Below are 12,058 nucleotides of genomic sequence, written 5' to 3' on the forward strand. Positions count from 1 at the left end.
TTCGCATCTTACGTTCGCATTCCTCCACGTCCAGGTTGAACTGCTGCAAGGCCCCCAGGGTCAGCTGCCGCACTTCGGCTTCCAGCAGCAGCTGCATCAGCGATGTGGAGAGGTGTTTGCATGCTGACATGCACGCAGTCTGCGCCACCTTCCCCTGCAAAATCAAACAGAGCTTATTAAGGACGCCGAGCACAGCCTGCAAGACGAGCTGCTCCAGGTCAGGCCTCTCCAGTCACCCTTTGCTGTATCCCATCTGCTATTAGACCTTCACGAAGCGCTCAATACTGCAATGACCCTCTTTAAAGGGAATCACCTTTTAGGACTCCGAATTGCTACGGGCAGAACTAGACCTTGCAAGGTGCAGAGTACCCGGGCACAGCTCAAMTCCAGGTGTCCCTTGTTATCGTGTCCTAATCGCGTTCCCAAGCCCTCTCCGACTCACGGGGATCAAGCAGAGAGGCCCAAAGGGAGGASAGCGCAACGCATCCGTGCTGGGCGGACGGTGCTGCGCGGGAAGCGGAGCCGGCTGTGCTGCGCCGGCGTCCCGGGCCGGAGCAAAGCCCTACGCTTTGGCTCGCTCTCTTACCAGAGATTCAGCTAGAGATTGCTCTCTCGCTGGAGGGTCACTCTTTCTGATAGTTCATATTTTTACCATCCTCCTTGCTAGCGCAAACTATTTTAGCTGCGTTTCCAACATCTGCAAGATAAAACGAGGTTACCTGGCTGCTGCTGCAAAGCCCTTCAGAAGCTACAGATCAAAACACCGTGTCAAAACGCCTGCTATTTAAACACCAAGCTTAGAGATCAAGATAAAGCATAATTTGTTRCTCTTATCTTTACCAAAAAACTTAATAGCTTGCAAGTGTTTCAGTGTAATCTTTATCAGCTACTTACAGCCCTTGAAACTTTTATATCTGTCATTGACGTAGGAAAAGTTATTAGTTTCAGCTACTAAGGAAACTTGAGAAAATTTTAAGTATTTATTTTTAACACATTTTCTCTAGGCTACATCAATTACATTTCACTCTGGAGGAAAAGATGARATTCAACCTATAAATCACGAGAACAGCTTGCAGCAAGAGGAGTTACTCTGGATAAGCCTTCAATTTTTCAGACCGCAAGAAGAGTAAACATGACAAACTACCAACTCCACTAGCATGCTTGAGTTTCTGAACTGTAAAATCTGAAATAGCCCATTTGCAAATGCGACACATGACAAGCTGTAAAAGCAGCACGTCCAAAAGAAGGCACCTTGTCTGGGGAGAGAAACCATTTTCAACAGATTTCAGTGTATAACCAACCAGAACTGAAATACTAACCATCGTTTATCTGAACGGCGGGTATCGTGCATGCAAAACCGACATCCTCCCCAGCCGGCGCATCCGCTCTCAGCAGGGATTTTGGTGCGGGTCTGTCCACAGCAAGGGCAGCTTTGCAAGGAGACCCGCTGCACCCCCGTAGCTGGCCCAGCCCCGGGCCGCTGGTTCTGACAGCATCATCTGCCTTACAGAATCTTTTAATTATTTCCAAACAGAAAAGGGTTTTGCTCCAAGACAAAAATAGCCACAATGTGCGATCAAGACGGCAGGGGCTTTGCTCATTCAACAGTGAAAAGGAAGAATTGAACTGTCAGATCCGAAGCCCAGGATGTCTCTGAAGAATTATGATGTTCAGAGAACAACGTYGGGCAAATGGATGACGGCGGGGGGTTGGGACGGATTGAGGGAGGGGATAAGCCATCCCAGCTGAAAGTTAGAATTGCATTCAGAAACCACCATTTCTTTACAAAGGCTCTAAGAAGGTCACYGAGACCCAGATCCCGCTCACCTCCCTGGCTAAAGGACCAGCCATCGGGACAGCTGCTGGGAGAACACACGAGAGCTGATGAGCACAGACGTAAAAACCAAGACTTCTTGATCCCCTCGAGATGCCACCAGGGCGCAGAGGTGGGAAAGGCCTTTCCGTGAGCAAAACGGCCTTTCCTACCCTCTAAACCATCGCCAGGCTCAAGTGATGGACATCCAAGGGTGTCAGCTTTGCAAACAGGAGTTGTAGTCGATSGCCCTTATTTTTGTGTTACACGTTCTCTCCTCCTTGAAGAGAGGACTGTGCTCTCTCATGTTACCCTTTTTCCTTTTTGGAAACGGTTTTTGTTCAATCRTACCTTACCACTTACCTAAACGCCATCCAGAAGTGGTGGCGTTTTTAAGYAATATGCTTCCACGTGAGTGTGCAACATCTATTATGCCCATAAAAATGTGCAAATCCCTTGGTATGAGAGTACAGCCTTGCACAAGCCCATTGGTTGATGCTGCACAGAACGATGTGGCTGTCTGCATATACAACCATACGATAATATTTTTAGGTAACAGAGTTTACATGACAACAACCAAGAGGTTCATCCAGAGATTACGCTTGCAAATGCACACAAAATAATTTAACACTTTTCTGAAAAGAAGTAGCTTATGGGATCTCACCGATTTTTATAAACACTGCAAAATTGTATTTAGACCTGGACTGAAGCAGAGATTTTCCTCAATGCTCCAGCTAGGTATCACAAGTGTCATCACCACGGCATGGACAGATGAGCCAATGTTTGATCCATGTACTGGGCAATGTTCTTACCAGCTCCACAAAGTTGTTTTGGATCTATAGTAATATTCATTCAGCAGCAGCAGTAGGAAACATTTCTTGTAAAATGTCATAAAAAACAGACCCCGGCATTACGGGGAAAGGTACTCTATCTCCTGCTGCTACCTGCAGGTTCCAGCCTCCAGAAGCATCCATTCCTCACTTCCAAACAAACAGCCGTACTAAAATTAAGATGAAACATGACAGCCATGAAGTTTAGCGGAGCCACACATTTTTACATTTCCTCATTTACTTGTGCCGCTTTGACACTTCTGGTTATTTCAAACACTGCTCAGGCCAATTCCTCCTCTCCAAACGCAGTGGTAAGCACAGTACTATTTGGACTGTGATTTTTCTTCATTAGTCCAAACAGTCGCACTTGTGTTTTCTGAAACGCCAGGGCAGTTCAGGCACGTTACTGAGCAGCAGCTCACTCCGGGTGCGACCAGCAAGACACAGAGGGGAAAGGAAGGACGCCACAAAGCTACGTGCTGGGTGGTGGGAGACAAGGACAGTACGTGCAAAGCCCTCTCTGCTCTCTGAGTTGGCCTGGACTTGCTCCGTAATTTCATTCCAGCTTCGGCAGGTCAGCTATAGCCTGAGTAGTACAATACACATTGCACATTGGGACAGCACAGTACTCTGGGGCTTATTCACCCCTATCATCTCCCCTTGGTGATGCCCTCAGGTTCCCTTCGCTGCCAACAGAGATGCTGGTCTGGAGATGGTTCTTCTCCAAACCACTTTTGTGCTTTGGGGAAAAAGGAGCCAACATAGATAGCGAAAACAGCCCTTCATAGCCCTCTCTGGACTGGGTGCTCTCAAGGACAATGTCAGCATTTGAGCTCACCAAACCCATCCAGCCCAAAGAGCTGGGCACGCTTGCCCCACAGCACAGTCTTCAGAGATTTTGCTGGTAGGTTCGTCTTGTTGACAGTACCACACCAACACCACCTTTTTCCACAGGAAGTGACAGCCTCAGGCTTGACACCGAGCTCTAGAATCCATTAAAGTCATGCTCGAAAAGCTGATGCTTTGGGGTAGAGGTTATGGGGATGTAAGGTCTTTGCGAGCTGGAACCAGTGTACCACAGTACTTCCACCAACACGCACCACTGAATACAAGGCTTTCACTCCAGCAAATGCTGCCATCATCTCCATTTGCGGCTTCGTAGCTGCTCTCCAGCTATCAAGGTCAACTCAGCAGAAGCCTACGTTTCAAGATATGTAAGTCGAGCCCAAAGAGGACTTCAATCCTTTTAGGAACTACAGCAAAACTTGCTGTTGATGAGGATCGAGGAGGAGCACCCTTCTGCACCCGAAAGGGTCGGACCAGCAGCCACAAAGGTACGGAAAGGGTTACCCAAGCTTAAAGTAAGTGTGGCGAACATGCCTGCACCGGGGCATACATTCCTCTGGCCAGCCTGACCTGCCCGAATAAAGAGTGAATGACAAGCGGCACTGCAAGGGCRTGAAGAGGAGCAAATAATTGAGACGAAATGTCAAGTTAATAACCCGAACGCAGGCAGCACAGGATGGAAAGRTAATTTAATTATCATGCTTTGACAGCACAACAGCTTCTCTGCTGAGCCTTCATAGCAAAAGCTTCTTGCAAATTCCAGAAGTGGCACTTTCTGAAATTCTTGGCGAGTATTTTCTACTACGTCTCATTGCAGAGACAGGAAAGGGAATCCAGCAGATAAATAAACATAGGAGCAGCTTCTGACAAAGTCCTCCCCGCTCCTGCCTTGTCTGGACAGTATTTGGCTATGTCCAAAACTTTTGTCAGGGGCAAAGTGCGCTGCTTCTTTGAAATCACCGGAGCTGAATTTTTGTACAACAGCAGAGAGTTTGACCTTTTATTTCCATTATTCTTAATAGTTGAACACCTAAAAACATTTTTTAAAACAAGAATCTGTCTTAAATTGTAAATTTAAGTATACACAAAATGTTCTGGGCCTCACACACATGCTCAGTGCAACGTGCTCAGTTGCAGCAGCACCTTGCAAGACCAGTATGTGCTCCCAGGAAACATCTCCKTCCCAACACCTCCCCTGAAACATACTGCAATATCAGCTTGATAAGCAGCTGTTACTGATAGGAGAAAAATAGCGTGAGGACACTATTATGTCACTATTGACAAACTGCTATTTTAAGTAAGAAAAGCTGTTCATGCTCACGCTTGAGATGGTATAGATTGCATGTGGATAGATACCACATGACACCAGATTAGAGGAGTCATCCCTCGACATCCYTGCTCCTAGAAAATCCAGCCCTGATGGTGAAATTTCAGAGGGAGCCATAGCTTTCCAGCATGTTCAGCAGGGACAGCTCAGACCATGCTTYAATTATTTTTAAGCACGCAGTGCAGCAGTGGGCACTCCCAAATGCTCTCCCTGTGCCAGCTCCCCACGAATTTGCAGGGTGACGTCYTCATCTCTCCCTGCTCTCCCTACTGCAGCTGTAAAAGCAGCTCAGTAATGGCCTATAGGTATTACAGAAATGCTTTACCCTCCTAGACACCCCAATATCTCAAGCTCAAGAACAATTTATCTAAAATACAAGACGCAGATTGGAGAGGAGGACGAAGAAGGAATCATGTAACCAAGACCTGAGCTCTTGGAGACAAGTACATTGAAAAAACCCACCTTCAAGTTACCAATAACTCATTTACTAACTTGACAGAAAACTGAAGAGCCTCAAATATTAACGGGCGCTTCCTGGAAAATCTCTACTGTACCAATTGTTTATTCAAGACCTTTGCAAACCTCATAAAAAATTAACTGGATTTGCGTGAGGGAGGACTGCGGTCACGGGTGAAGGTCTACAAAGCACAATGGCCGAGACGCCTGAACGTCTGCCAGTCTGTCCCTGTCGGCCGTGATGCCGCTATTCGGTGGTCAGTGCCTGAAATAAAGCAATTCTCCTCCTCCTGAGCGTATCGTTAGAGCAAGAGCYGGGGGCTTTGTTTTGAAACTAGAATCATTTTGTGACTGTTTTATTCAGCAATGAATCACTCTGCCCGTGGCCTTAAGCGCAACCTGCTTCAATTTACATTTAGTAATTATTATTTCTCCTGCAGTTGGGCTTTCCGTGACACCTTTCAAGGCGAGGCAGTCTTCTCCCCTCCCCCAGATTTCCTCTGGGTACCTTGGTCTAACATWCAGCTAGCTCGTTTGTGGCCATGCCAACTAATGCAATGGAGAAACCAAACCTTCTCTGAAGCTCTTCCAAGGATACAAGTCAAGGGGCWCCTACCAGAGCACAAGGGCACAGGCTACTCTCAGCAGAGCCCACAAATCCCCACCAAGTCAATYATGCTTCAGGAAGTCAGGCATGAAATCATCTCACTTCATTTGTATTTCATCCTTGGGCAGTAGATTAAATCCTTCGGGTTCCCAGGAGGCCGAACAGCCACCGTGGGGAAGGTCAGCATGGAAACTGCCGAGCCGGCATTGCTCACGGTAGTGTATTTGTTTGAAAATAGCAAATATGTTAACAATTAGGGAAGGGAGAAACTGAAAGGCTGCCTTGTTAATTAAGGAACTTGCTATCAAAGGACTCATTAAAAGCTACTGAAAYTGAATGGTTGTTAAAATAAATACCCATTAATCTTAACATGAAATCAGGAATATGCTGCCGCTACCTACCTCACCGCAGGAGGAAGAGAGGGGGTTCCTTCAGCACCCACCTCGTGCTCTTAACCCGTGTCAAAGTGCTGGCAGTTGTCCCGGGGACCCTGGCCACCGAGGGACCCCAAGCGCCCAGCTGTGCAGGAGCGTCCCAAAACCGAGCCAGGTAGGTTCCTCTCCCAAAGCCACCCGCAACGTAGTCAATAACCTGCACACAGAAGTCCTGTTGCAGCACCAAGAACATCGCCACCGACTCGCCAAGGGAAGGCAGCCTWTCCACAAAACCCAAAGCCTGGCAGGCTCCAAATGATCTCATTTCTGCAGGCTACAAACAGATTTTTTTTTTCTGTCTTACAATAGTTAACTGAATTCTCCAACTACCACCAAAACAAAAAACAAAACAAAACAAAAAAATGAGGCTTGCTTCAGGACCTGCTTCTTCAACGTGCAGCAGATGTTGTGTTACTGCCTCTTGCAAAAAAAAGCACACCTTTACACCGATTCAATGTAGTAATTTATGCAATGCAAGACATCCCAGTATTTTAATGTGAAATTTGCTGACTTTTCCAATTCTTAACATATTATGGATGAAATATTTTGCAGCAAATGGAAATGTGATGCTATAATAAAGAGGAATTGTTTGGTAGAGAAGAAAACCTTAAGAAAAGACAGCAGAAAGAAGGGCCTTTTCCTTTCTGCAAGGGACTTCTAGTCCCTTCTTCAAACGCCTGCCTGAAAGCCTGCTTGAATGCAGACACCAAATTGTTTTGTCAGGCCTTACATTCTGCCTGCTTTTATTTTTTATGGGTTGGGTTTAAATAACGGCCATTAGACAGGTCCTCAGCACGATAAACATACTGAGAGCTGGGGGACTAGAACCATGTCTAGTGTTTTCTTTTTTTTTTTACTCTCTTCAGAGGTAAATTGAGTTGTTTTGAAGAGCTTGGAAAATTTTTGGAATGCCTGAAAAGGCAGATTTTACCTGACTGAGGGATCAGCTCATCCAAGATAAAGCCAAGACCATAAGAAACCACTCGTACCTTGTGCCTTTTACCTTACTGAAAACAATGAAAACAGATATTCTTCAYGTGGGCATGGAAAAAAAGAAGTCACACTTTAGGCCCTAAAGATCTTAAAATCTAAATAAAATAAAAACTATCCAGAAAAATTAACACTTCATGAACAGTCAAAACAAAAACATGTCGACTTCCTTCCCAGTTTAAGAAGTTTACTTACAAAACAAAACAAAACAAAAAAAACCTAGCAAGCCTGTTACTAATTGTCCATTCTGACATTCACGTTCAAATTAACTTGCGTAACATTAAATGTGCACAATGTCCCATGAGCTATGGGACGGGAGCGGGCTGCTGACACAGTGGCAAGAGYGTGTGCGCGTGCATGCCACTAGCCGCACAGAAGAACCTGGAGTACCAACCTGAAAGTCATTTGTGCTCTCATCTCAAAGCGTCTGGACCAAGTACTTTATTTTTATTTTTAAAACCAGCTGTGGATCTAGGCCCARTATTTTGCAAATTAACACCAGCGTATCCGAAATGAACAGGGCCAGGAGAAACAACTGAACGTCCTGAACAAAATGGATGGTCAAGAAGAAGGATCAAGTCAGCTGAAGAAGAAACGAACTGAGCAGAAAAATCTTTCCCTAGKAGAAAGTAATTACGAAGAGCCATGTCCCTCCCAGAGATCCCGCAGTTATTCGGGAAGGGAGAAGACAGAAATGAATTGCAATCACTCTCTGCACTTGAGGAACACTTTAGGATGGTTGGTTGGTGGCTACCCACCTCTAGCTGCCTCCAAGAAGCTTCCTCCTTTCTCCTGTGTTATCCGTTTAAAAGAAGAATCACAGCAAGGGACATTACAGGGACAGACTGGAGCGTTCCTATCACACAAATATCTCTACTGATAAAAGCACCTTCAAGTAGAAGACTCCTGATCCGTTGGCGTGGAGGAAGCCCAGTGAGGTGTGGCATGCTGGAGCTCTCAAGYAGACTGTGAGCTCGGCTGGCCGTCGTTGATCCGGCCGCCAAAGCAGCATCAGGCTCCATGAACATGTTTGTGGTAGCTCAGAGGTGAGCGCCCGCGTGAGCCTGGGGAAGCAGGCAACAGCCCAGGGAGCTCAGCACAGGATGGAAGTTCCTACCCTTAGACCTGGAGGTCTGGATRACATGGACCCAACAACAGAGAGAGCAGAGGCAGCGGAGTTTTCTCCATTAGCATCAGTTTAGTACTGATCTCGGAGCACTGAGCAGTTTGAGGGAAATGTAAAGGAAGCTTCTGCAGCAGTATTTAAAAGTGGTAATATGCTGATCTTGAAAACCACTGGGAAACTCAGCTAAATCAAACTCGGATTAAGTCATGAGAAGGGAAGCAACCATATGGAATTAAAATACAACAGCATTGAGTGTCAAATCATTGGGAAAAATATAGAGTAGCAAAAAGCCAAGTGTGGACCCTGAAAGCACAAGGTGCATGACACACCTTGAAAATGTGACTACCCTGGAGCACCACAGTTTGGAGAAGAAGTCAGGGATAGCATGAAACAGTAGAAAAGTGCCATTGCCCTTCTGCAGGGTGCTAGGAAATGATCTGCTAGAATATCGCATCCTAATGAAAAGGGACATGGAAACTAAAATCAGAGAGAAAAAGCACAGGAAAGACTTAAGGATTGGAAATCCTGCTTTCTAAGAAAAGAAAAAGCTTTCTGCCTATGTGGAGGGCAAAAGATCAGATATCCTGTTATTCCAAGAGAAGTTCTCTACCCAAAGAGGAAGCAGATACAATGTCATTTACCTCAGACTCTCACTTTCAGGATTTCAGCTAAAAATTCCAAGCCAACTTTTTTCTTGTTGCTCGGGACAACACCGACTGCCTATGCCTCTTCACACCCCTGCACATCGCTGCACAATTGAGGATGCAGGACACGATGTGGTCCCGCAAGGCTCTTCCACACCACAACCATCTCCCTTCACCAGAGGTGCAATGCCCCAGGAGACCATAGTCTGCCTCTGGGCTCCCTTACCACATGGGCACTCCAATCTTCGTGCTTTACTCTGCCATCCATCAACTGTGAACATTAACGATCTTCGTCTCGTCTCTGATCATTAGCACGTGCAGAACTCGCTGTGATGCAGATAGCTTACAATGTCACCTTCCCACCAGCACCAGCCACAGCACTAATTTCTGAGGCAAAAGGGTAGGGGAGGACTTTGGTCAGCACCTTGCTCTCTGGACAGTTTTAACAAGGGGARGAATTAATACACATCCTTCTGGACAACGCGATGAGGGGAAGCCATATAGATTTCCAATAGGCATGACTTTCAATCATCACCTTTCCAGGTTTTGGAGAAAAACAGCCATATGCACACAAAAGGCTTGTAAAACCTCAGAACCACAGTCTCCAATTCCCTCTGAGGAACATTTAAGATTTTCTTCTTCCAAACATCATGCCCAGAAGGTGGGTATTTGATGCAGCATAAAGCCATCAGTACAGTTCAAGTGCAAGTCAAAACTGCACAGACAACAAGAACTTGTTTACACAATCAACCACTTTACATTCTTAGCATATTTGCATGCGGGATCTTACGACATTAAAATCCATCCCTAGGACTATTAGTGTCACATTAGGTATCAGAAGAGAGAAAGTCATTCCCTGGAAAAGCTCAGCACCTATTGTGAACAGCAGAGCTGAAATCCACAAACATCCCAAATCCCACCACACAGACCACACCAATTGCATCGCCCCACTCCACAGTGTACTTACAAACCCAGATACTTGCAGACATATCTGCATTTTACCCACTTTACAACACTCATTCTATTTACATGGCTAAAGGTTTGTTTTGTGGTACTCTTAATAAGCAGAGAAAATAAATTGTTTGCATTATGGAAAAAAAGGCGAGAGCACGATGGTTAGCTGGTTTCCAGCGGGGAACGTGCTACGGCTGAGACCTGTCTCCACGTTAGACATGACTTGCCTGGAACAGGAGAGAAAGAGATGCCTCATGTGTGACTTCAGCGGCCAACAAGATTAAYGGTCCCCTATTGATCTCAGGTGGTATCAAGGTCCGTATTTGATCTACGGCTTTGGGAAGTCATCTCTAACCACAGATGCCGATGCATTGACCGGAGACATGGAAGAGGCCAGGCGACCGGCCCAAAGCTACAAATTTTAGGTGGTTTTGAAATCTGTCAAGGTTAAGAAGGAACTTTCTAACCCACAAATGGAGGTTGTGATGAAGAGTGTTTGCACCACAGGGGCTCTGAGCATGCACAGCRCCTGTTGGGGAATCAGGGGCCCTCAAGCTGGACCCCCATCAAGTCCTTCATATTACTTGGCAACAATAAAGTTCTTGGTTTTCTGGAGCCCACGCTTATGAAATATGAAGCGGTGGCAAGAGACACATTTCTTTAAGAAACATATTTCAGAGAGCAAGCAAAAATGGTAACGACCGACCAACGTTTGATGACATCACCCTCACGTCAACACTCTCCCTTACATGTCCCCAGATCCACTCTGCCTCTCGGGATGTAGGACACAGGTGACTCCAGCACRGTTTACTAGGAATGAGACATCACCTTGTGCTCAAGAACATTCATGTTCGAGGCATCGGAGAAAAGCTGGGATCTGCCATGCCAGAAGTGGTCAGATGAACAGTAATTTCTGGTTTAAGAGAATCAGTCCTCTACTCAGGGCCGGCTGTGGGCAGCGCTCCTCCTCCTGCGACCCGGTRTACTGAATTACTTGGGCTATTTTAGCCCCCAACGGAGGAAGCTACACTGCCACTAGCAAACCACTGTCTTTGAAAGAGATGACCACCATTTGGGTTCAGCTATGCCCTTTTCCAAATTAAACAGATTTTTATCTTCCCACAGCTTCATCCATATAATATAACAGCTTATTACTCGGTTCAAGAGACAGACTTCCAAGCCTTGCAATATCTTCAGCTTCAACCAAGCAAACCCACAGCAGCAATGCCCCAAAGCAGTGCTGACCAGCRTAATTTCAAGTGGAATTTGTTTTGTGCAAACATCCCCTCACCTGGAAAACCAATGACACCTGAAGACTGAAATGGCGGTTGCTACAACCACCYGGGAGACACCATCCTTCGACTGCACAATAGCTTTCAAACTCCTGCTAAAGTTCAGTGAAAGCCCATTTTTAAAGTGGCTGATTTCCAGCAGTATCTAAAAAATGATGGAGAGTCATTTTCAGAAGCAAACATTTACCACTTAAATTCTCTTTCAGCCGTTAAGGGGAAAACATGCTGTCACAGATACTGTAGCAAGACAAACACAGGGCAAATCCAAACTGTCAAAAGTAGTTTAGCAGCAACCAGACCAAAAAAAAAAAATACAGCCATTATCCTCACCACACAAAAAATAAACCAGCCAAACAATTATACTGACCGCTGCAGCCCAGCACAAACCCTCACATTCCTGTAAAATAGAAAGAACCGTGGCAGTTTGGCTCCGTAGAAGATGGCCCAGGTCAGCAGCTGGAGGCTATTTTGGATGAAGCCAGTGGGAGGTGCAAACCCAGAGCAGTGCAGAAGCACTCGCGTCTTGGCCTTAACCAGCTCCCACACACAGATCTGCAAGGGCTTGGCTTTTTTCTTTTTCCCCTTTTTTTTTCCTTCTTTCCCAAATATCCAAGAATCACTTAACTTGTAGGATCACTAGCTTTATGGCAAAGTTTTYCCACCAGAGGCATCCAGGGATCTAGGCCAGCAAGAACGGCATGTACTTGTTTGCAAGCAGCAGCAAAAACCTCCCCAGCAA

The 12,058-nt window shown here is 45.9% G+C and overlaps 1 protein-coding gene across 4 annotated transcripts in view; it reads right to left on the reverse strand.

Annotated features, from left to right (window-relative positions):
* The window catches only part of EXOC6B (exocyst complex component 6B), a 291,841-nt gene that overhangs the window by 86,833 nt on the left and 192,950 nt on the right, over positions 1-12,058 (reverse strand). For all 4 annotated transcript variants that reach the window (XM_085308226.1, XM_085308224.1, XM_085308225.1 and 1 more), the window contains one exon: positions 13-154. In XM_085308226.1, coding sequence (XP_085164352.1) covers positions 13-154 — 142 coding nt within the window. The remainder of the gene's footprint in view (positions 1-12; positions 155-12,058) is intronic.

Source organism: Rhea americana, unplaced genomic scaffold, assembly GCF_003343005.1.
Source record: "Rhea americana isolate MKP2758 unplaced genomic scaffold, rheAme1 scaffold_270, whole genome shotgun sequence".
Taxonomy (NCBI): Eukaryota; Metazoa; Chordata; class Aves; order Rheiformes; family Rheidae; genus Rhea; species Rhea americana.